The following is a 24,003-nucleotide window of genomic DNA, read 5'->3' as shown; positions in this document are numbered from 1 at the left end:
AAACCAGTGAGGAGGCCATGACAATCACAGGGATGAGGGTGGCCTGAGTCAGAGCCAAGGCAAGTTCATGGGTGTGCAACCTGTGTGACCACACAGGGCCTTCCCCCAGAAGGGCCCCCCACTTGGCTTAATACTTGTCACTGTCTTGAAATTGCTGACAATTTTTGAAGAAACGGCCCTGTGTGTTCATGTTGCCCTGGCCCCTGCAAATTACATAGAGGGCCGAAGAAAGCAGAGAAAGGATCTTTCTTAAACGCTCAAAGTCATAAACCTTTTTGCACCAGTGCGCTGTAATAGGGCTTGTACCATCTCTGAGAGCCAGCTTTGAAGAATTTTGTTGTCTTGTTGGTAGCCTGAAATTGGCCTTGCTGGGAGTACTTACACCATGGAACTCAGCAAACATTACAAGTCAGTCTTATTTTTTCAAAGACATTCATTCATCAGCATTTCCCAGAGTGTGTCCAAGGCCACACTTGGGTAGTGTGCTAAAAATATAGTTTCTGGGCGATGCCTGAGCCCCCTGAGGCTGGAAGGCCAGCGCAGGAAGGCTGGGGCCCACCGCAGCGCGTCCACATGCTTCATAGGAGGGAGGGCTAGAGAAAACTGGATTTGTGGAGTGGGAGAGTGGGGGCAACCTGCTTGGGGTCAAAAACTGAAGTTCTGGGCCTGGGACCCAACCCTACCATCCCACGTGGAGGCTGAGCCCATAGGGGAGACATCACCCACAAGGTTGCCCACTTTGCAGGACTCCTGGGGCGAAGAGGCGACCAATACAGAGCCCTCCTGGACCACGAGGGAGCGGCGCACACCAGCCCCCCTCTCCTCACCCGCCCGCCCCTGGCGCTCAGTAGATAATGACTATTATATTACGAATGTTGTGGCTATAATGGCCCCACCTCCTGGCTGGCTTCCCTCCCTTCTGTTACAGCCTCACCTCTCAGGACCTCCACACAGACTTCAATCTCATCCCGCCCCAAACCCCCTGTCCCCGCCCCCGCGTCTGTCTCATCAGGCCCAGAAAGCAGGCAAGTGGGGATGGCTGGGGGTGGGGGTGGGGGCTGGGGATTCTAAGCGCATTCCTATCCCAACTTCCCCACCCCGCCTCCCCTCGCCCTTCCCTCCTGGAGCGCAGACCCTCCTGAAGAGCCCACCCACCCCACCACCCACCAGCCCCGAGGTTCCAGCGCAGCGCGGGGCCTCACTTCCGGGGAAATGGCGCCACCTGCAGGCACCCGGGCGCGCTGCGGCGTCGGCTCCTCACGCCCGGGGCCTGGCCACAGCCTCACCCCGCCTGCTGAATGGAGCGGTGGACCGAGTTTCCCATCAAGTGTCCGGTGGACCCTACACAGGTTGATGAGAAGCTTGGAAAACGCCCCCTGGAGATTCTCCGTCTACATTTGCCCTGAAGTCCGATTTGAGTTAACCCTTCAGTTCCCAAACATGAACGCTGAGGCCATGGGAATGTCATTCTTTCTAGGCCTCAATTTCCTCATCTACAGCATGCGGGTGAGGGTCAGAAGAGATTATGTCAAAGGCTTGGTGGAATGCTCAAACTTTTCATGAAAAGAAAATCTTTTGGAGGCATGTTTAAAATGCAAAATCCAGAACTCCAAGAAATTCTGATCCATGCAGGAGCCTGCATGTTCAGTCAGAATCAGAGATTCTGATGCAGATGTTCTGCCTACCCCAGCGTGGGGAACACTGCCCAAGGAATGAGCCTTCAGGAAGCTGGAAAAGTGGGCGGCAGCCTTCCAGAGCACACCTTGGAGGTGACTGTACAGAAGGCAGTGGAAGCCATGTGTGTGTGCTCAGCTTCTTCAGTCGTGTCCGACTCTTTGCGACCCCGTGGACTGTATGTAGCCACCCAGGCTCCTCTGTCCATGGAATTTTCTGGGCGAGAATACTGGAGTGGGTTGCCATTTCCCCTCTAGGGCATCTTCCCGACACAGGGATCGAACCCATGTCTTCTGCATCTCCTGTCTCGCAGGCAAATTCTTTACCGCTCAGTCACCTGGAAAGCCAAATGGAAGCCATGGGAGCTATTAATGGAAGAGTGACAGCTTTTTAGAATGATCACACTGGCTCTGGCTACTATGAGAGGGGTTAGTAAGGGTCCATCATGGTGGTGGCAATGACCTCAGAGAGGTAACTGCTGAAGTTTTCCAGATGAGATTCAGTGGTGTCCTGGACCAAGTGGAGGGGAGGAAAGGGGGACAGATTTCAGAGGTAAATCTTGTGTCTCCTTTCAAACACAATAAAAATAGATTAGAATTGCTGATTATATTCTTATCCCAGCATTTTAAAACTTCAAGGGGTTGTGTATGTATTATGTACACAATATATACCACTCTGTGTGAGTGTGTATGTATAGATATACAGATGGTAGAGATACAGATTCAGATATAGATGTGGCATGGATTCAAAAAAATTTCTCTGGATGGTATATCAGAGACTGGATGAGTTAATTCAATACCTGGCACATACTAAGCATTCTGTGTCAGCTCTCATGGCAGATTGTGCCTCCCAAATATGGCCCAAATGATATCTCCTGTTCCCCATGCTCTTTTGTCTTTTCTTCTTAAAAAAAATTTTATTGGAGTACAGTTGATTTGCAATGTTGTGTTAGTTTCAGGTGTATGGCAAAGTGACTCAGTTATACATACACATATATCCACTTTTTTAGATTCTTTTCCCATATTGAGTAGACTTCCCTGTGCTATACAGTAGGTCCTTATTTGTTATGTATTTTATATAGTAATGTGCATATGTCTACTTTATGTCTATGAGTGAGTGAGTGTTAGTCGCTCAGTCATATCCAACTCTTTGAGACCCCATGGACTGTAGCCTGCCAAGCTCCTCTGTCCATAGGATTTTCCAAGCAAGATTACTGGAGTGGATTGCCATGTCCTCCTCCAGGGGATATTCCTGATCCAGGGATCAAACCTGCGTCTCCTGTGTCTCCTGCCTTGTGGGTGGATTCTTTACCTGCTTAGCCAACGGTGAAGCCCACTGTATGTCTATAGTAGTATGTATATGTCAATCCCAGTCTCCCAATTTATCCTTCCCCACATCCCATGCTCTTTTAGAACTAACCCTGCCCTCATCAGGAGGTGGAGTCTAATTCCCCTCCCCTTGAACCTGGATGAATCTGCAGCTCATATAACCAGTAAAACACAACACTGTGACTTCGCATGACTTCAAGGCTAGGTCATAAAGGTGATAGATACACCATCAACAACACTAGCTGGGACCATCAACTTTAGAGCCCTGACCTTGGACAACACCAAGGCCTGCATGCTGTGAGGAGGCTCGAGTCACATGGAGAAGCCATGTGTTCCTGCTGAGTCCCCAGGGGAGGTCCCAGCCCGCAACCAGCACCCACAGCCACACATACCACGCAACTGAAGACGTCTCTGTGTGTTCCAACCGATGACATCACCAGCCTTCCGGGGCTTGGCAGGGGAGGCCCTAATTACCATGGAACAGAGATAAGCCATACCCTCTGGGTCCTTTCTGAGTTTCTGAACACAGAATCTGTGAGCATAAGGAAATAGTTGCATTTCACAACTAAGTTTCAGGGTGGTTTATTGTGAAGCAGTAGGTAAGTGGAACTGCCATTGTGTATACCACAGAGTCTTTGTCCACACTTCCCGCAAGGGGACCAAGTGCCCCCCATGTGGCTGCCCGAGCAGAGGAGGGAGAGAAGGAAACAGAGGCAGCACCAGTGAGATGGTTTGGGGGGGAAGGGGAAACCAGCCCCAAAGGAGTCCTGTCTTCAAAGCTCCTGTGGGCACCTACTTTGTAGCTCGGGGAACTCTACGCAGTGCTCTGTGGTGACCTTTGCGGGAAGGAAATCCATCCAAAACAGAGGGGATATGTGTATTCGTGCAGCTGATTCACTTTGCTGGACAGTAGAAGCTAGTACAACATTGTAAAGCAACTATACTCCAATAAAAATTAATTTTAAAAAAGCCCCTTGGGGAAAGTGAGGAGCCCAACTCCATCCACTGTTTGGATGACTGTGACCCACAGCTCCATTCCAGGTCAGCTGGATGATTCCAGATCCTGTTGCCTGTGGCCTTTCTACTCTCAGCAGGAAGATTTTCAAGAGAGTTGGCCTCCTCTTTGGGCCTCAGCACTTGGTCACGTTCAGAGTTGGCACCTTCTACGGGAGACAGGAGTCTCTGAATCTAGCCCTCCCCCACCACCACAGCACGGAAGGACTTGGGGCTGGATTCTTGCCGCTCTGCTGCTCACCAGCTCAGTGACCTGGGCCCCTAGTCACTTTATCCCTCTGAACCTGTTTTCTCAACTGTAAAACAGGGCAGTGAGTGGTCCATCCCTGAAGCAGTTCTTGTGTGGATTAAATGAGATGAGATGAAGCAGATTAAGCGCCTGGTCTTAGTAAATGCTCCCTTAACGTTTGTCATTCTTTTGAGACTTGTTCTTGTTGAAAACCAGAAAGTCCAAAAGCGTACACACCTCTGTTTTCTCCTGCTGCAGCCTATATTGCCCTGTGGGAATTTGGGCACTGGTTAGCCAGAGCCTCACAGAAATCTAGCCTGGGATTGGTGCAGAGCCTGGGCTGCAGGACCCGAAGGTTTGTGCGTTATCTCCCAGCTCCACCTGCTTCCTCTGCTTACTGGGTAAGGTCAGAATGCAGCTTAGCAGGAAGGAAGGAAGCTCTTTCTGCAAGGTGGGTACCCAGGGCAGACAGGAAGAGATCTGGTTGGGGAGACAGGGACTCAAGTTCGGCCTGTACTTACTATGGGTCTTGAAGTACTTTGGCACCTCAGTTTCCTCACCTGTCATTCATTGAATAAATACTTATCAAAGGTCTATTGATTCTGTGTCATTGTCCCACTCAGACCCAAAAGCAAGCCCAAGATGGCCTCCGGGCCTTTGCACATGCTGTTGAAAACTATCCTCCTAGTTCCATGTCTTTCACAACTTTTCCCTTGCTGAGTCCTTAGCACCCCTCAGTCTTGGTTGAGAGAGCACTTCCTCCTACAAGCCCTCCTCGGTCAGGTGCCTCCTTTTTTAAAAATTCTGACCACACTCCAAGGCATACGGGACCTGACCTGACCAGGGACTGAACCTATGCCCCTGCATTGGAAGGTGGTGTCTTAACCACTGGACCACCAAGGAAGTGGTGTCTACTACTTAGCTGGTTTAACTGATTTCACTGCATTGATTACCCAGCCTGTGGTGGCAATGATGATGAGGAGGAGGATGACGATGGTTTAATTTTCTCATCAAGAGCTTTGTGAGAGCTGGCACAAAGCTGCCCAAAATACAGATGTTGGATAAATGGCCTTCATAGGACAAGAAACTCATTGGCTGCTTCTGTCGCATATTAGCGTGGAACCAGAAGCTTCTCTAAGCCATAGTTTTCACCTCTAGGAAATGAGGCTCATAATAACCTGTTCTTCCCACCTCTACCCACCTCAAAGAGCTGCCAAAGCCCTGATGGGTGCTTTGCAGGCCTTGACCTCACAGCTGTGTGAGGCACCATTGTGCACTGAACAGTAATGTCCATCTGGAACCCTACAATGTCACTTTGCTTGGAGATGGGGGTCGTTGCAGATGTAATTAAAGATCAAGATGAGATCACATTGAATTAGGGACCCTAACACATAATGACAGGTGTCTTTATAAGTGACAGAAAAGGACACACAGAGACAGGGAAGAAGGAGTGAAGATGGAGGCAGAGACTGAAGTGATGGAGCTACAAGCCAAGGAATGCTAGGAGCTCCCTGAAGATAGAAGAGGCAAGGAAGGATCCTCCTTACTAGGCCTCTGAAGTGTGGCCCTGCTGATACCTCGATTTTGTACTTATGACCTCTTGAACTGTAAGAGAATAAATTTCTATAGTTTTAAGGCACCTGTGCACTCAATAAATATTTGTTGAGTAAGTTTTGAATGGTTAAGTCAATGTCTTTACTGTTTGTACCAGTTGAAATCTTCTGTAGCTTATAGCCAAGGAATCCTGACACGGTCACTTCTCTCTCCATCCTGAGAACCTCAAGAGAGCAGGAAAAGGACTGGGCATTACTGAGCACAGCATTCCACAGGCCTGGGACAAAGCCCACACCAAGTAGGAATAAGCAGCTGTTTCTCACAGGGGCCTCAGACACTGTCCAGGAATCAGCTTCAGGCCTGCTAGAGCTGGATGCTTGGGTCTGCCAGCTCCCCTCTCCTACTCCCAGGGTGAGACACCCCTGAAGTGGCTGATTAGAAAAGTATAATGGCCACTGTGCATTTCCCACACCAAATGATGCCTGCAGAACGCCAACTGTAGGCTGAGACAGGGGAATCTGGCAGCAAACCCTGCCATTAGATTCTTCTTAAGGTGGAAAGAACTTCTGAGAACACCGCAGGCAACATCCACTCGAGCCATAAATCTTCAAGCCGCCGTGGTGAAGTCCCGATTCTAAGTGTGGCAGCATGGGTGGAGGAGCAGTGAAGGGTGAGGAGCAGGGCAGGAATAGCTTTGCAGACAGAACATCTGAAATGATCTGGTCCGGCCTGGCTGTTTCACAGGCGGGAAAATGACATTCAGGGCAGGTGGGCAGCTTGCCACAGGGTACCCAGTGAGCAATGGCATGTTTAATTGTGAACTCAGGTTGGGGTTTTTTATGACTTTTTTTAAAATTAATTTTTAAATTGAAGTATAGTTGATTTACAGCATTGTGTCAATTTCTGCTGTGCAGTAAAGTGATTCATTCACACACATATATACATTTTTTTATATTCTTTTCCTTTATAGTTTACCCCAGGACACTGTGCTATTCAGCATATCCTATACATATATATACTGAATGTGCTATACAGTATCTGCTATGCAGATATCCCTGTGCTACACATAGGACCTTGTTTATCAGGTTGGTTTTGATCTCAAAAGGTGTAGAGATGGGCACTGGAAGGGGATCCTCTTGATTCTGCCAATTTGCATGCAGAATAAAGGATTAATGTGCATAGATCAACTTTTTTGAAGGAGAGGGTCCACAGTGTTTATCAGATTCTTTATTTCTTGAGTGACTGATTTTTGGCTGGGCTGGGTCTTCATTGCTGCGTGGGCTTTTCTCTAGTTGGGGCGAGCGGGGGGCTACTCTCTAGCTGCGGTGCGCAGACTTCTCACTGCGGTGGCTTCCCTCCTTGCAGAGCACGGGCTCTAGAGCACAGACTCAGTAGTTGTGGTGCACCAGCTTAGCTGCTCCGCAGCACGTGGGATTTTCCCAGACCAAGAATCGAACCCGTGTTTCCCGCATCAGCAGGTGGATTCTTTACCACTGAGCCATCAGGGAAGCCCTTCATTGGATTCTTAAGACAGTGTAAGGCTAAAGAAAACCAGAAATGGTGGAAGAGGCCGGGTCAAAATCAGGGCAAGTCACAGCAGACCTGAGACTGGCATTTGCCTCAATTTTCGGTCACTGCCCTATGCCTTCCACCCCACAGGAAAGGCTATTTTCTGCAATACACAGATGGGCCTGGTCCGTGGGCACACCAATGCTTCCAACAGGTGAAGGGTCTGTGGTCCTGCGGGCACTGCCCATGGACGCTGACAGAGAACTAGAGAAGATCTTGGAGCCCCACAAGCACCAACTCACTCCTGAAATGTGCCCAGGGGGTCCCCAGACAAGGTGAGGGCTTCTGGAACCTAAACATGTCTCCAGTAAGACACACTCTGCTCTTGGTTCAAATTGTTGATACACATCATGCTTGGGTCTTCAATGTTTCCAGACTCCCCTGGACAGCACACTAGCCTGGAAAGGGTCACCTCCCAAAACCAATGATTGATTGATTAAACACAAAGGCAAAGTATGAAAATTAATCGAGATATTTAATAGACAGTGCAAACCATAATTTCATCTGAATATAAATGTATGCACATGTTTCCAATGGGTTATCTATCAGTTATCACAAACAGCAACAAGGACCTTAGAGCTATGTTAGAAAAATGTATAGCTGGAATTTAACTCAAACAATCTCACACACTCTCAAGAGAACACCATCCATTTCAAATCAGTGTCACAAACTCCAGAAAGACTAGGGGAGTGGGAGTGAGGAGTGGGCCAGAGTGGGAAACACAGGGGCCAGTACACAGGTGATGGACAGAAATACAGCTCTCGAGGAAAACAAAATAGATGCATTATTACAGCTAAGGACAAGGAAAAGCCTATGGCTTTTAAAAAACGACTCTTCTGCCAGTACCATACACGTCTTACAAAGAGATGTGCGACAAGTCAGCTGACTTAAAAGGACAGAGGCTACATTTTCAGGTCATTTTGACTGCAAACGGTCGACCCTTGCCATTGAGGTTCAGCAGTGGAGTTAGCGTAGTCCAGAAGCTCAATGTTGGATTTGCAAATACAGTTTATTTTACAGAAATTGAACATTATAAACAGCAGGCACCTCCCATCCCACCCCCCACCCCCTCCCCCCCACCACCTGTCCCGCTGGGTGCAGACCATGCTATGCGGAGTGAGCAGTGATGCGGCCCTACTGCTTGGGAGGGAGATTCGAGAGCGATGGAACCTGCCTGCACCACGTCCGGCCTGCCCCGCACACACACGCGCCTGCCCGCCGCGCAGGCCACCAGAGTCTGTCTGGGCCCAGCCCGCACTGGACCGGTTAAATGGTTCCAGCCCAGGTCTCCAATTCCTTCATGTCGTCGTCTTCCTCTTCCTTCTTCTTGGCTGTGTGAAGACAGAAAAGGCTGCTTAGGAAGGCTGGCTGCTGTGTTCTCCACGCGTTCTGGCCGGATGCCAGGGCTGCGCTACCCCATGGCTACAGCCCTGCCCGTGCAGCCCGCCACGTCTCCAGGCTATCAGCAGACTGCCTCTCTGTGCCTAAAAGCTGCAATGCAGAACTCCAGATAACCAGGCACAGCTTCCCCAGCACCTCCCCTTCCTGACACCAGAGCCAGACAAAACGGGGAGGATTCAACACCCAGAGTCTAATAGGATCGACATGCGGCCTCCAGCCAGAGCATCCAATGTGGGGGAGAGAGGGAAGAACCCAGAAGAGCTCTAATCTAAGGCACTTCCCTCCACCTCAAGGGCCTAAGCCACCTCTGTACACCACAGGCAGTTGGCCGGACAGCTTTCAGACCCCCTTCAGCTTTCAGGCCTGCACCCCACCCCGGGCAGCCAACTTGACCAGAGGGCCACTTCCCCTTGACCTGTGGGAGGATGAGAGGACACAGCCTGGTCACACCCTGCTCTCTGGGTTCTCTCTCTGTGCCAAATCAAGCTGCTTCACCTCTTCTAGAAGTTCTGGGTGGAATACTTCTATCCAAAGGTGAAATAACGGGGGAGGAAGGACTCAAGGAAAGAAATGAAGGTTTTATAGAACGAGGTCTCTAAAAAACCCAGAGCTGTTTCCTTCCCGTGGGGCTACCTATGAGCCCCAGTTGAGCGTTACACAGATAGCAGACGGTGGGAGCAAGAGCTGTCCTGGACGTAAACTCCCACCTTGTTTGGTGACACAGGGAAAGCAGGTTCTAGAACAGTGGTCCTCAACTGGAGATTTCTCCCCTCCCCCTCGGCCCCCGGACATCTTGCAAAATCCGGTGACACGGTTGGTTGTCCAAACCTGGGGAGGGGGATGCCACTGGCATCTAGAGGGCAGAGGTCACGGGCGCGGCTCACCATCCACAGGGCGCAGCACAGGCCCCCGCCCAGTTCGCACTAAAAGAACGGTTCGGCCATGTCAACAGTGCCAAGGTTAGGAGACGAAGGAAGAGCGGCTGACACTGTCATCAGGGCTGTCACAACGGATGCTGCCTGGTTCTCAACTCTGGGCGACTCAGGGCCCAAACCGAAGCCAACCGGCCACAAGGTCACCTACCCCATAGGCTGTGGGTGTGTCATGACTGTGGATGAGAAGTACTCACCGGGTTTTGATGGTAGGGATATAGAGGGAACACTTGGTAGAGGGACTGTTTCCGGTCCACTGATTTCCAGCAAATTCTTGTCTAGTTCCTCCTGTTCTAGTTCTTCTAATTCTGCCATGAGCTCATCCTGGGAAAAGCAACACAAAAATGAGAGAGACCCTGGGGAACCCCAGCCCCTCCTGTGGTGCCTCTTACCCAACAGCTCAGGGGACACACATCCCTTCTGAGAAGGTCAGGGCAGACGGACTCCAAGTGCACACTCTGTGACTCATCCTAAACACACTTCTACTGGTGAACGGAGCACACTATCGAACAATCGCTGATGTCTATGTGGGGTCCCTGCACCAGGCTGGGAGCATCTTGAGAAAAGGGATCGTATGTTTTCATTTCTATCTCCATCTCAGAATTGGGTGCACTGAGTGAATGTTCAGAATGTCTGCTGAATTGAAACGAACTTGACTAACCCATCGAACTCCAGTCTGAAAACATGAAAACTCTGGCGCTAGGAGCCAAAGGTAAGAGCTACAGGCTGCTTTCTCAGCTATACGGCGGCGGTTAGCACAAAGGATGAGGCTCGGTGGAGAGGCCCTGACCTTCAGTGGACTCAAATCTAAGGCAGAATGAGGTACAGAGGCTGTAACTGTATTTTAAAAACCTAAGAGCTTCAAGGTTCCAATTGCTACAGCAGAAATTGGTAGCTGGCCAAGTTCCAGATGAACCCTTCAGGGATCAGATACAAACATTCCTTCCCTGGTTTCACCTTTGTCTCCCAGCAGAGCTGGGAGGGCTGTCTGAGGGAAACCCTGTAAATCCCTCAGGGCATGGTGACCTCGGCTGCCCCTGCTCTGAGCCCAGGGGCCCACCACGGAAGGGTGCAGGGTCACTGCTTGCTGAAACCAATATTGACCTGAAGTCCGCTGAGATATCCCGACAGAAGTCCCTTTACTCTACCTTAGCTCCCCCAAACACTGAAAGCATCCCTCAAAACCCAGAATTCGGGAGGGTTCATGCCACACCTTATGTCTATGTTCAGGTCTCTGGAGGGAGGAGACCTGGTGATTTCCAGACCATATACTCCCTGCCAGTGAGGCCTCAACTGCACATCAGAGGCAGCCCAGGCATCATCTGAGAAGCTGGTATGATCAGCACGAAACCACTCACCTCGTCAAACTCTTCTCCAAACCCTACAGGTTTTGAAATAGCTGTTGAAATCTCTTCTGCAAGTTCCTGCTGGTCAGCAATGTCCTGCATTAACTCATCAACTTTATCGATGTCCCTTTAAATGAAATGAGCACTGTGTTAGTCTATGTACAGAGGGTCTGTGAGGCAGAAACAAGGATCTGCTGCCCAGTCTCAGCCCCACAATCACTCCCTCTGAGGAATTCCTTTTTTTTTTTCGGCTGTGCTGAGTGGCATGTGGAATCTTAGTTCCCTGACCAGGTATCGAACCCAGGCTCCCTGCAGTGGAAGCACGGAGTCTTAACCATTGGCCCACCAGGGAAGTCTCGTGGAATTCCTTTTTTGTCTTTGTCTTCTTCCCCCTCTTTTAAACTAGAGAATGACAGAATCAAGAGGACAAAAGCATCCTTAGACGTCACCCAGTCTAACACTCTGAGGAAATAAAGCTGGCAAAGTTAGATGCCATCGTGAGAGTCTCTCATGCAAGCTGGTAAACTCATTAGATGAGACCGTGAGACTTGGGAACTCCTGAATCAATAGCTCTTCAAGTTCAAGGGCAACTCTGCACAGTGATAGGTAAAATCACAAATCCTACAACAGAACCACACAACGTGACCAGCGCTTCCCATCTACACAAATCCACTATGGCTCCTCTACAAGGCCCCAAAGGAAAAGCAAACAATGCAGATTATTTCCTATGCACTGTCACTAATGTCAACAAACTTACAATCAATCAATGTCATATATACACGTGTATTTCCAAGCACAGTATTCACTAAGAGGTGCTGTGCTGTGGGGAACACGGACATGAAGGGGACACGCACCTCACTCAGGAAGCTCAGTCTGACGAACATCCCCTCAGACAGTAGCTCAGTTACCTGAAGGCCACTTTTCCTGTAATCCCACACTTCTAGGGCAGGGATCAGCAAGCTTTTCCCGTAAAGGGTCAAATAGTAATAAATGTTTTAGAATCTCTGGGCCACACGATCTCTGTTGCAAAAATTCAAGCCTGCTGTGTGCCACAAAAGCAGCCACAGACGGTGTGTAGGACACAACTGTGTTTCAATAAAATTTTATTTACAGAAATTGGCAGCAGGGGACTTGCCTGGGGCCCACAGGCCAGATTCTGCCAACCCCTGTTTTAGAGCATGGCAGAGGACCCAAAAGGAAGCAAAAAGGCTCCCAGCACCCGCAAATATATGATACCAAGTTAGAGCACTAAAACAAATGCAGAATTCTGTTCTATTTGGGAGAAGTCCTCATTTGGGGCTTAATGTTAACCTGGCCTTTAATTACAAATATAACAGCTCAGTTATCTGGTGTCTTAGGCCACAGAATATGAGAAGTAGCCACATAAAGGAAGGAATGCAGAAGTCAAGAACACTTGTCAATACGAGAGCCAAAACCCAAGAGTGACGAGGAGGGAAAATCCCACCAAAAACAGACCCAGGAAGAGAAAGACCTAAAGCCCTCAAATGTACCACACCTTTCAGGGCCCCTGACAGCTTCAGGAGAGTCACGGGAACTGATTCTAATCCCAGTTCTATCCAAGTTCCCCCACAACCCAGGGCAAGTCACCTCCCCTCTCTGGGACAAACTTCCCCACCTAGATGATCAGAGGCCCGGGTAAGAGAATCTTCTAAGAAGACAAAGCTTTCCAGCTTAAAACTCTACATTCATTCCAATAACCCTGAATGACCCAGAAAACAGTTTCATTCCATGAGATCTGCTTCTGGGGGTAGTGGGGCACATAATCCATTTCAGAAGAGCTCCAGAAAAGATGCAAATCAGAACAAACTTGGGTGCTTGAATGGATAAATCAAGGGGCCTAGGACTGAGGCCTTGCACAGCCAGCGCTGCCGTTCCGCGTGTGCGACCCCCTCCACCAGCGGGTGCCACATACATGTTGTCGTGGGCAGCCTTCATGGCCTTGGCGGCATAGCCCATGTTCTTGAGCACCTCGGTGTTGGTGTTGGCATTCTCCAGGGCCTCTCGCTGGAACTCGATTGTTGACAGCGTGCCATCGATCTGCGCCAGCTGCTTTTCATACCTCTTCTTGCGCTTCAGGGCCTGAAGTGCCGCTGCATGGGGGGGAAGAAAACAGGGTTTCAGACAGCCCGGACACAGGGCAGCATCCTAGAGTTCACTGAGTTGTCTTCCTAATTGGGATGGATGCACTTCAGTTTCTGCTTTCACTACAAGAGAGGGCTAATACTCTCTTCTCCACAAACAGCATATTCAATACTCAGAGAAAACTACACAAAATTCACATTCTTCAAAATGCAGCCAGGCACTAAGCCCAAGTTCACACTCTCTGGGAACCACACGCATAAATCAAAGCATGGTCGGCACCCCAAACAAGAGAGTGCTTTGAAGTCAGACTGCCTTGAAACCCCAGCTCTCAGCCTCAATGAGCTGCTGAGCCTCCCTGAGAGGTTGATGTGAACGAGATAACATATATGCAAACACTTAGCACAACATTTAACATAGAGGACACTCCCAAAACCCCTCTAATTATTATAAAGCGGCTTTAAAGTATCATTCTATGTCAACTAAATTACAAAATAATAAATAATGACTATAGCAAATACTGGATCATTTAGGGTTAAAATGCCATCTCACACACAGCCCACAACAGTAAATTGTTATAGTGCTTCTGGAAAGTAACATGGCAACACACAGCAACAGCCATAATGTTGTTCTGGCCCTCTGACCCAGTAATTTCCTTCTGGAAATGTATTCAACAAGAGCAAGGCCCTTGTGATTCAAGCAAAGGCTCCATGCCTGAAGATGGTAACTACAGCATTCTTTATCATAGAAAGGACTGAGCAACTGAAATAAAGACAGAATTCCCTGTCAGGGCCTCATCTAGAGTCTGACCACTGGGTCAAATCAATCACCTCTCTTGGCCTCCCAGCGTGTTAAGGCTGTAGTGATCACCTTGTTTTAAGATCCAGTCAGGGCGAGCACTTTGATCAAGGTGAACTGGTAGCAGAGCAAGGGCCAAACCACACCTCCCTACTCAGAGCCCAGGTTTTCCTCTCCTTACTATTTTAGCTTCCCTCTTTACACTGAAAAGTATCTTAGCTGAGCATAAAGCTCACGAAGGCTCTGCGCAGACTCAAGCAGAAGGAATGGTGGGGCCAGGGAAGCTGCCTGGCACCGCCTGGGCCTGGACAGCACTAGCCTCACATATGTATGCAGACACACACACACCCGTGCGCTTGTGCCCACCGCGTCCCCGAGCTCTGCACCAGAGCCACCCCCTGCAGGCTGTTGGCCACGGCCAATCACCTCCTCAACAGGGCTGTGGTTTCTCCACATGTCATTTGAATTGGTCCTGTACTCCTTCCACTCAAGTGCCCTGTGAGCTTAGGACTGCCCCCTGAAAACCATCTGCCAAGGGAAAAGGGCCTTGGCTTACATGTAAGCAATCCTGAAGTCCACAGTTCCTCCAAAAGCAGCAGGCAAAACCGCCAGGAAAATTCCTCCAGCCAAAAGATATAGCAGGCTAAAGAAACGCTGCAAAAAATCCAAACATGAAACGTGCCTCATTAAAAGCTGAAGAGCCATTCCACTTGTTAGTTCTCTGATCCTGGTGTGAATGGTCAGACCGGCCTATGACGTCAAGAAATTCAACCTGCAGTCACATCTAGGCATCCCCAAGGCGTCCCCTTTACTGAACACCTGCACCTTCTGCTAGTATTAAGCCATGCCTGCCAAGTAATTACCTCACAACAGCAACCCTTTCAAGTAGAAATGACCACTCTTTATCAGCGGAGGAAACAGGTTCAGAGAGGTAATTCAGGTTACCAGTGGTAGTCGGCAGAGAGTAGATTAAGCCAGGTATGGAACTCCACAGTCACGGGCTGCCACACTGACTGCTATGCCCCCCACTGAACAAACCACGCAGGACCTCGCCACGAGGCGCAGTCCAGGCTAGCAGGGAGTGTCGAGGGAACTGCAGGATCACAGAAGAGGGAACACTAACCCAATCATGGCATTCCTTTGCTTAAGAACCCTCAACCCTCCCTCTGCCTGCAGGACAAAGCCTCTGAGTGGTTTAACGAGGCTGGCAATGGATTTGGATTCTCTCCTTGAACCAGGGTCTGGAAGCCCCAGCCCCAAGTCCGGATCCCTTTGCCACTGACCATCGAGGCACAGGGACGATACCCTGGAAGAGTCTTGTTGTACAAGTGCTCAGGGCCTGGCCTTGCTTCCCCCTGACTCCCTGGTGCTGAAACTGACTCAGACACACCCCAATCAACAAGTGAGTCTCAAACCTTCTCAGGCCAACGCCTCACATGTGCCCCCTTCCCAGGCCCTCCTCAGCTGCCCTCACCACCCAGACATAGCCCAGCCTAGAACTTGTTCATCAGCTGAGATTCAACAGGTGTTCTGAGCGCCTGCTGCGTAGTACCATCTGCCTCCTCATTTAATCCTCCCGCAAAGTCCTGGGGCACAGATCAGACAGATCAGAAAGGTGGAGTAGCTCAACCGAGTCAGCCGGCTGGTATGAGAGGAGCAGGGGGCTCAACCACTGGCCTGTGTGAACCCCTGGGCCCCTGCTTCCCACACAGGCTCCGGACGATGGTAAGTGACACGGGGACAGTTCTTAAGAACAAACAGCGAGGTGACATCTGCCCTGCTTCTCAGTGTCCTGAGTACAGTAGGAGCCGTGATTTTACAGTCAGCTGTGTTCTGACTTTTAAAACCAAATTTATTCTTTCCCTGTTAACATCACAGCATATTTAGAACTGCTTTAACTTTTTCTCTAATACATTCTCAATTGGCAGGGACTCCTTGTAAGCCAGTCTTCCATTTCTCTGATCTGCACCCCACTGCTAAAATCCCCCAGGCAATAAATTATCTGGAAGCAAATACCCAAACATATCAGGGGGTAAGCCAGAGACCCCCACGAATGAAATAATGTTTGTATTATGCATCTTTACAAGCCATCATCCAGCACAATGCCTGGTACACAGTATGCTTATTATATTAAACTGAATCTCCAATTTCATCTATTTTAAGTTTTTCATATATTCTCCGCAGGGCTCCTCATGTGGGGTACACCCATATTTTATCTCCTGTGTACCTCTGATTCAACAGAGAAAAGATAACATCTCATTGAAACAGTGGCTAAAACAGTCATCTGGCAGGATTCTTTCCCTGCATTTGTCCTGACAAATGAAACAGGAACTTTGGCAAGTGCTTGCCCTTCCCCTCTGTTCTTGCCAAGAGGTGTGCCCTGAAAGGAGGAAAAGGTTCTGAGCTAGAAGCCTCTAGGGCTCCCCCTCCAACCTGCAGGGTTCATATGGTCTCTTCGCCTCTGCACAGAAATCTCCAGAATGGCTCCTGGCAGAGACAGTCCATTTGTTTACCCCAATCTAACTCCTGTTCTATTCTCAACTAGTTGAGAACCCTAAAAAGAAAGGGTATGTGATTAATTTTCCCCTCCATACATGGTTCACCAGTAGAGTAACCTTAAAATGAGACATGGGGCCAGCCTTTGGGCTGCAAGAATATGTGTAAACATAAATATTCACAGCACTTGACCCAGCCCTCCTTCACCATCTGCCCCATGTCTAAACGTGTGGCATGGTGGTGAACTATAACTCAGGGCAAAACAAATGAGTAACACGCCACTCTTCCTACACACTGTTCCACTTCAAGTAAACATTCTCCATTCCAAGCTTATTGCTGACCACAAAAATTTGCTTCTATATAGCCAAAGCCTAAAGGGTCAGACTCAATGTTTTACATATGTTTTGCCTTACTTATACTTCTCCAAATTCCTGAGTTAAAAAAACAAGTACTGAGTTCTCATTACGAGGTTTTAAAAAATTTAATCATGAGAGGTGATGCATGTCAACTAAGTGTATTTTGATAATTATTTCACAATATACATATATATTAAATCATTAGGTTGTGCACCTAAAAAATAACATAATGTTATATGTCAATTATATCTCAATAAAACTGGGGTAAAATGGGAAAAAAGATAAAAACAAGTATGGGGAGTTAACAAGGTTAACATCCAAACCAAATATTCAAAGAAGAGGTGTCCAAATAACCCCCTTTTCTGCCAAAGAACCCCCACCCCGTGTCATTCATAAACACGATGCTTTAACAACTGAAATCTAACCCAGTCCAACAGAAGTTTAAAAAGCTGCTTTTAGCTGGAAAAAAATAGTCCTTGGAATCTCCATATTTAATTACGCCTTTGCTGGTTCCAAGAGAGTAATTACAGCAGCAATTACAGAATCTAATAACCAGCTTTATTGGCTCTGAAAGCTGAAGCAAAAACAACTCCAACCATGTTGAAATAAACATTGGTCTCCAGACAGTTGCTTCATTAGACACTCTAAAGACAGCTATTTGAAGAAAAAATACAGAAGAGATACCCAAAGAAGCAGAGATCAGTAGAAAAGACATTCACCCAGGACAAGAAACTCCTTCTGCAAGGTATCTGTTAGTGACTGGACAGAAACCATTTTCAAAGAACACATCAATCAGTTCAATACAACTACCAGGTGTATTGTACCTTTGCTCCTTTCTCCTCGGCAAAGGCAGACATGACTTCTCATTGAAGAGTTGCTGAGGAAGGAAAATTTGCCTGCCCTGATCTGCAGGCATTCAGAATAGGGGCCTTTAGCCCAGGGTATCTCAACAGATGCTAAGATGTCCTAACTGTATACTAAGACTAAAATTAGTACACTGAGATTCAGGCACTGGGGAGAAGGAGGGTGCAGTGATATTTTCTCACTGAATGAATGGAGTCCTTTCAAAGACTCAAGATTCTACAACTGAATTCATGCAGCAGAAGGTCCAAGAGCTGGGAGAGGAAGAGAGGGCTGGTCCTTTCCCACTCTCAGCATGAACTACATAGAAAACACAAACACAAAACACTTAGCCACACACGTAATGCTAAGTGAGAATTCTGAAGAACCCTCAGCAGCTCAGTCATGGCAGGGCTACTGGTAGGCAGGGAGCTGGTGATGCTGCAGAAGCCCTGCTTTGCCCACCTCCAGCAATTAGTCAGATGCTCGCTCCCTGCTCTTTCTGCCCACAAGTAAAGCTCATATGTTCAAGGTACCCTCAGCCAAGAGAAGCACACCTGGCCCTCAAGCCACTAGTTGCTTTGCTGGGGTTGCCTGTCATCTGCCCTGTGTTTGCATACAAGAAAAGACTCAAGTCAAAACTACAAGTTCACCAATGTCAAAGAAACCATCCTCCTGGAGGGACGGCTATGTGTATGCATCCTTGCACCACATGGCACTGGATGTCCCACCAAATCCTGACCAAATAAAAGTTACAATCTTGGCATCAAAGGCTGAGGGGGCCTGAAGGACTCTCAGAGACCCTAAAGTCCAACCTATTTCATTAGAAACTGAGAAAAAATGCTCAGAAAAGGTGACAGAGCCTACCAGGAGCCCACAGTGAGTTAGAGGAAGAATCAGGACTAGACCCCAGGTCTGCAGCCAAGGGCTCTTTCCACCACCTCAACTCTGTTATCTACTTTGGAGAAAGTAAGTCATCATAAATAGATCAGCAGTTCACTTGCCATTAGGAAAACAGTCTCCTAATGCTCTTTTAGCCAACCTCAAACTCTGCCTTTTGCAAACTCCATTAAAAGCACACGCTAATGCAGAAAAGAACCAGGAAGCTATCCAATATGCTTTCCTAAGTCCCCAGATGGAAGAAAAAGAACAACGAATGGAAAAGAGGTGCTGGTCTGCTTTGTTCCAGAGGACATTCCCTAGAACAGGTGCCCGCAGCTTCAGAAGGCAGGGGTAGGCTGGGCTCTCAGTTCTCCACTCTGTATAAAGGTGGCAGAAACCTACAGAAAAGGCTTCCAAACCAAAATGCACCTTTAAGCCCAGACAGTCAGTCTTGTGCTCACCGTTACTCAGCGTTCCAGGCTCACCTGCAGAAGAGAGGGCCTCATCCCGCCACAGCCTTGGAACACGGTCCCTGACGTGCTCTGTTTACCCCCCACAGCTGGAGCGTTCAGGCTGGAGGTACAGACGGCATTTTTTCAGAGCAGCCTCCTTCTCTGTGATCTATCTCCCAGTTCCCCTAATTTGCTCTCCGTGGCCTGGAGCTAATGCACTGCATTTAGTGATGGTAAAATAAGTACTTGTGTATGACCAGGAAAGCGGAGTCTGGAACCCTGCTGACTTCATCAGCAAACACACAGGGAGTACAGCACTCCCTGTGAGCGAAAATGCTAGAGAGAAAGAAAAAAAAGCCCCTTATCTGTTAATACGGACAAAGCAGAAGGAAATAAGCCCCCACTCAATTAACAATCTAACAGAATGACAAACTGCTCCAAAGTCATTTAAACAACACACAGGATGTATGTTCTGTAAAAGGAAGGTGAAGGCAAGAAAAGACAAGTTCGTATAAGCCCAGGAAATGCAAGGTCACATCAAATTAGAACGGTCACTAAGGGAGTCCCAGCTGTCCAGCTGTGAGTTTCAGCTCCACTATCAAGTCAACCCTAAGCAAATCACTTAACCTCATTCATCCTCAGATAATAAACAACTCACCTCACAATTACTGTGAGAATGAAAAGGAGACACGTATGTGAAGCTCCTGGCACTGGGCCAGACATGTGTACATGTTTAGTCCATGTTGGTCGCCGGTATTACTAACTACAGGACTTCTCAGAGCCTATTTTAGTAGAAAAAGAACTAATACCATTATGATTCCCTGCCCTCCACCCCAAAAACAGCTTGGAAATAAAACAGTTTCAAGTCACCTTGATGATGTAGCCAACACAAGCATCAACAACCCTGGGTGACTTGCACCAGCACTGAGGCACAGAGGAAAGAGCACGGGGCTTGGTGTCAGAATCCTGGCCGTGGGTAAGTTATTTCATCTCTTTATCAAACATTAATAAACAGGAGCAATATGGCTACCCCAAGGACAGGTAAAAAAGATAAATCCCTTTGAAACTACTGGAGGGACTTCCTTGATGGTCCAGTGGCGAAGACTCTTCGCTCCCCACACAGGGGTCTGGATTCAATCCCTGGTCGGGGAACCAGATCCCACAAGCGACAACTGAGAGTTTGTGTGGTGTAACAAAGATCGAAGATCCCTGTGCTGCAACTAAGAGCTGGTGCAAATAAGTAAACAGTTTTTAAAAAAAGAAAAGGAAATTTAAAAAAATAATAAAAAGAAAAAAGAAAAGGAAATGCTTGACAAACGTAAGCATCCTCTCCATCTTGCCCATTTTTTCCTCACCGGCCCCCTCTCTCCTTGCCTGTGTCCTAAATTCTCTCTGAGGAGCTCTGTATCTTCGTGTCCTTCCCCCAGCCTTGCATGTCTCTTTGAGAAAGAGTATACAGCTGTGGCCCAGTGGAGAGAGATACATAACAGCAGCTAACATTTAGGAGAGGTTTCTTGGCTGCCAGGCACCATGGCCTGTGCTTTACGTGTTCACTGGCCTCCCCCCAAAAACCCTACGCTGTGTGGTAGGTACAATAGTGCCCCATCTCAGGTCAGGAAATTGAGGCTCAAAGAGTTTATCGCCTGCTGGAGTTGTAGTTAAGCAGTGGCAAGCATGGGATCAGTGCCAGGCAGCCTATCTGCAGAGGGCATGTTTTTACTCCATGGAGGAAAGTCTACCCTGCTCCAGCTGGCCTGCTCCTGCCTGAGTCTGGGGATCTGAGCACCTCTGTGCCCCACCACCCACCCAACTGAGGCTCCAAGCCAGCAGTCTGGCGCCAAGGGGCAGCTCAGTCTGCCCAGAAACTCTCGACTAATTGGTAATCCATGCAAGCAGGCAGTAAAAGCCTCTGACTAAAACAAAAAAGTTCTAGTGGATTTTAAATTGGCTAGATGTACACGTGATAAAACCCAACCATTTAATCGGCCCTTCTGCATTTACGATGACAGTTCTACATAGTTAGGGAGTTTGTAGTGAGGGCTTTTCTCTGTTTTAAAGAATAAATGTCTTCTTTGCTTGTGCCTGCCCTATCTCTTTGCTAGACCACAAGGTTCTCAAGGGTGGAATGTGCATCTCTGAGGTCCTAACAGCACTGAGATAAGGCGAGCAGGGGGCACTCCAAAATGCCCAGTCGTTTCTTCTGAGGCCAGTGGGCTGAGCCCTCTGTCTTCTCACTCTGTAATGGCCTCCAGATCTTTTCCAAGACCTAAAATGACCTTCCCTCTTTTTCTAGAAGACCCAGAGGCCACAGCTACAAGAACTTGGTAAGGCTTCTCAAATTCCTGTCACTTGCCCACTTTTTCGTCCATGTTAACTAAACCCTAATGGAATGCCTAGAACTTTAAAATCAAAGGGTCCAGGACTTGTCTGGCAGTCATTAAGACTCTGTGCTTCCACTGTAAACCCTGGTTGAGGTCAATCCCTGGTTGGGGAACTAAGATCCCGCATGCCACGTGGCACAGCTGAAAAAACATACACACACACACACAAAACCCAAAGGGTCTGGGGCTTGTTTAAGGGACAATGAGCCTAGGACCTCCCTGTGACTATGTAAGGAAGTGACAGAGAATGAGAGTAAACAGCAGATCATTCCAGAGCGGGCCAGTCTGAGTGGCCAGGGCCATAGGAGGAAAAGGAAATGGCCAAGGGGACTCGGGCTCACCCAGCGGAATAGTGTAAAGGCCTGTGTGGCTCTGTCCTCTTGTTCCCTAAAGGGCAGATGATGGCTTCCCCTGGCTCTGCTAAAGCTGGGTTCAACTCGGGAAGGAAGAAGAGATGTTTCACTTCCCACAAACAGCAGGCATCCAGGAATTACCTCTTTGTGATAAGGGAACTCAAGGCCAGGCTGGGGCACTAGAATCCCAGGAGGGAAAGTGATCTGCCCTTGGTTACTGAGGACCACAGTCAGATAACCTATGTTCTGGGATTTAAGGCAAGCCTCTTTCCTGTATGGCACCAGGTCATAGAACTTCCTTTAAACAACTATCAGAGGCTAAAACTGCACACACATACAGCCCACAGATTTGTCTTAGGTGCACCATGTCTTAATGCGTAAATCTTATTTGAATGCACACTTCACACAAAAATCCTGATTTCTGGCTTCCTTTTGAAAATGCAGATTATCTGGCAACACTGAGCCCACACTGCTGTCTGGCAACAATCGAGTGGAGCCAAGTAGCAGTTGTCCTTTTAGCAGGGGCACATACTGCCCTCGGAACCCACCACGGCCCACCACCTTACACCTGACCACCCCATAACATCTTAGTTCTGGAGGACAATCCATTGCCTTCAGCCAGGTGGCACCAGTGGTAAAGAATCCAGTTGCCAATGCAGGAGATACAGGAGACGTGGATTTAATCCCTGAGTCAGGAAGACCCTCTGAAGGAGGGCAACCCACTCCAGTATTCTTGCCTGGAGAACCCCATGGACAGAGGAGGCTGGAGGGCTTCAGTTCATGGGATCACAAAAAGTCGGACACAACTGAGTGACTGACCATGCAAAATTTGAAGACGGGCAACCGAAGTCGCAAAGGTTCAAAATTGCTCAAGGTCACATGGTGAGAGGTAACAGGAAAGGAAGAACCCAAGCCAGGTGCCGTACCTATGGACCATGCCCCTTCGACTTCTCCTAGGGAGACTCCTAACTAGGCAGAACTGCAACCTGGGCCCTGTGATCTAACTCTGCCAAGACCAAGTTATGTCACTTAGCAAGGACCTTCCTTTTTTAGGGCCTCAGACTCCTCATCAAGGATATGAGAAGAATGGATCCATTCCCTCCTAAGGTCTTCCTTCAGCTCTAACAATATATGAGCCTATATAGTCCTAAGATTTCTGGTAACTGGTAGAAACAAATCCAGGTTTTATTCTGATTGACCCTATGCGATCTTGAAAATGTCAGTCAGTTCAGTCGCTCAGTCACGTCTGACTCTATACAATCCCATGGACTGCAGCAGGCCAGACTTCCCTGTCCATCACCAACTCATGGAGCTTGCTCAATCTCACGTCCATCAAGTAGGTGATGCCATCCAACCATCTCATCCTCTGTCATTCCCTTCTCCTCCTGCCTTCAATCCTCCCCAGCATCAGGGTCTTTGCAAATAAGTCAGTTCTTCGAATCAGCTGGCCAAAGTACTGGAGTTTCAGCTTTAGCATCAGTCCTTCCAATGAATATTCAGGATTAATTTCCTTTAGGATGGACTGGTTGGATCTCCTTGCAGTCCCAGGGACTCTCAAGAGTCTTCTCCAACACCACAGTTCAAAAGCATCAATTTTTTGGTGCTCAGCTTTCTTTATAGTCCAACTCTCACATCCATACATGACTACTGGAAAAACCAGAGTTTTGACTAGATGGACCTTTGTCGGCAAAGTAATGTCTATGCTTTTTCATATGCTGTCTAGGTGTGTCATAGCTTTTTTTCCAAGGAGTTAACTGTCTTTTAATTTCAAGGCTGCAGTTACCATCTGCAGTGATTCTGGAGCCCAAGCAAAAAAAGTCTGTCACTATTTCCATGTTTTCCCATCTATTTGCCATGAAGTGATGGGACTGGTTGCCATGATCTTAGTTTTTCAAATGTTGAGTTTTAAGCCAGTCTTCTCATTCTCCTTTTTCATTTTCATCAAGAGGCTCTAGTTCCTCTTCGCTTTCTGCCATAAGGGTGATGTCATCTGCATATCTGAGGTTATAGATATTTCTCCCAGCAATCTTTTTTTAATTAAATCTATTTACTTTGTAATTGAAGGATAAATGTTTTACAGAATTTTGTTGTTTTCTGTCAAACGTCAACATGAATCAGCCATAGGTGTACATATGTCCCCTCCATCTTGAACCTCTCTCCTGTATCCCTCCCCATCGCCCAGCAATCTTGACTCCAGCTTGGGATTCATCCAGCTCGTCACATGATATACTCTGCATATAAGTTAAATAAGCAGGGTGACAATATACAGCCTTGATGTACTTCCTTTCCCAATCTTGA

At 48.1% G+C, this 24,003-nt stretch overlaps 1 protein-coding gene across 1 annotated transcript in view; it reads right to left on the bottom strand.

Moving 5' to 3' along the window:
* Positions 1 to 7,824: 7,824 nt before the first annotated feature.
* Positions 7,825 to 24,003, bottom strand: part of CHMP4B (charged multivesicular body protein 4B) — a 45,711-nt gene continuing 29,532 nt past the window's right edge. The window contains exons 2-5 of the mRNA XM_020902540.2: positions 12,981 to 13,158; positions 11,060 to 11,174; positions 9,899 to 10,025; positions 7,825 to 8,699 (exon numbers count right to left, since the gene is read on the bottom strand). Coding sequence (XP_020758199.1) covers positions 8,635 to 8,699; positions 9,899 to 10,025; positions 11,060 to 11,174; positions 12,981 to 13,158 — 485 coding nt within the window. The 3' untranslated portion in view covers positions 7,825 to 8,634. The remainder of the gene's footprint in view (positions 8,700 to 9,898; positions 10,026 to 11,059; positions 11,175 to 12,980; positions 13,159 to 24,003) is intronic.

Source organism: Odocoileus virginianus, chromosome 9 (genome assembly GCF_023699985.2).
Source record: "Odocoileus virginianus isolate 20LAN1187 ecotype Illinois chromosome 9, Ovbor_1.2, whole genome shotgun sequence".
NCBI lineage: Eukaryota > Metazoa > Chordata > Mammalia > Artiodactyla > Cervidae > Odocoileus > Odocoileus virginianus.
This window is presented reverse-complemented; position numbering and strand designations above follow the sequence as displayed.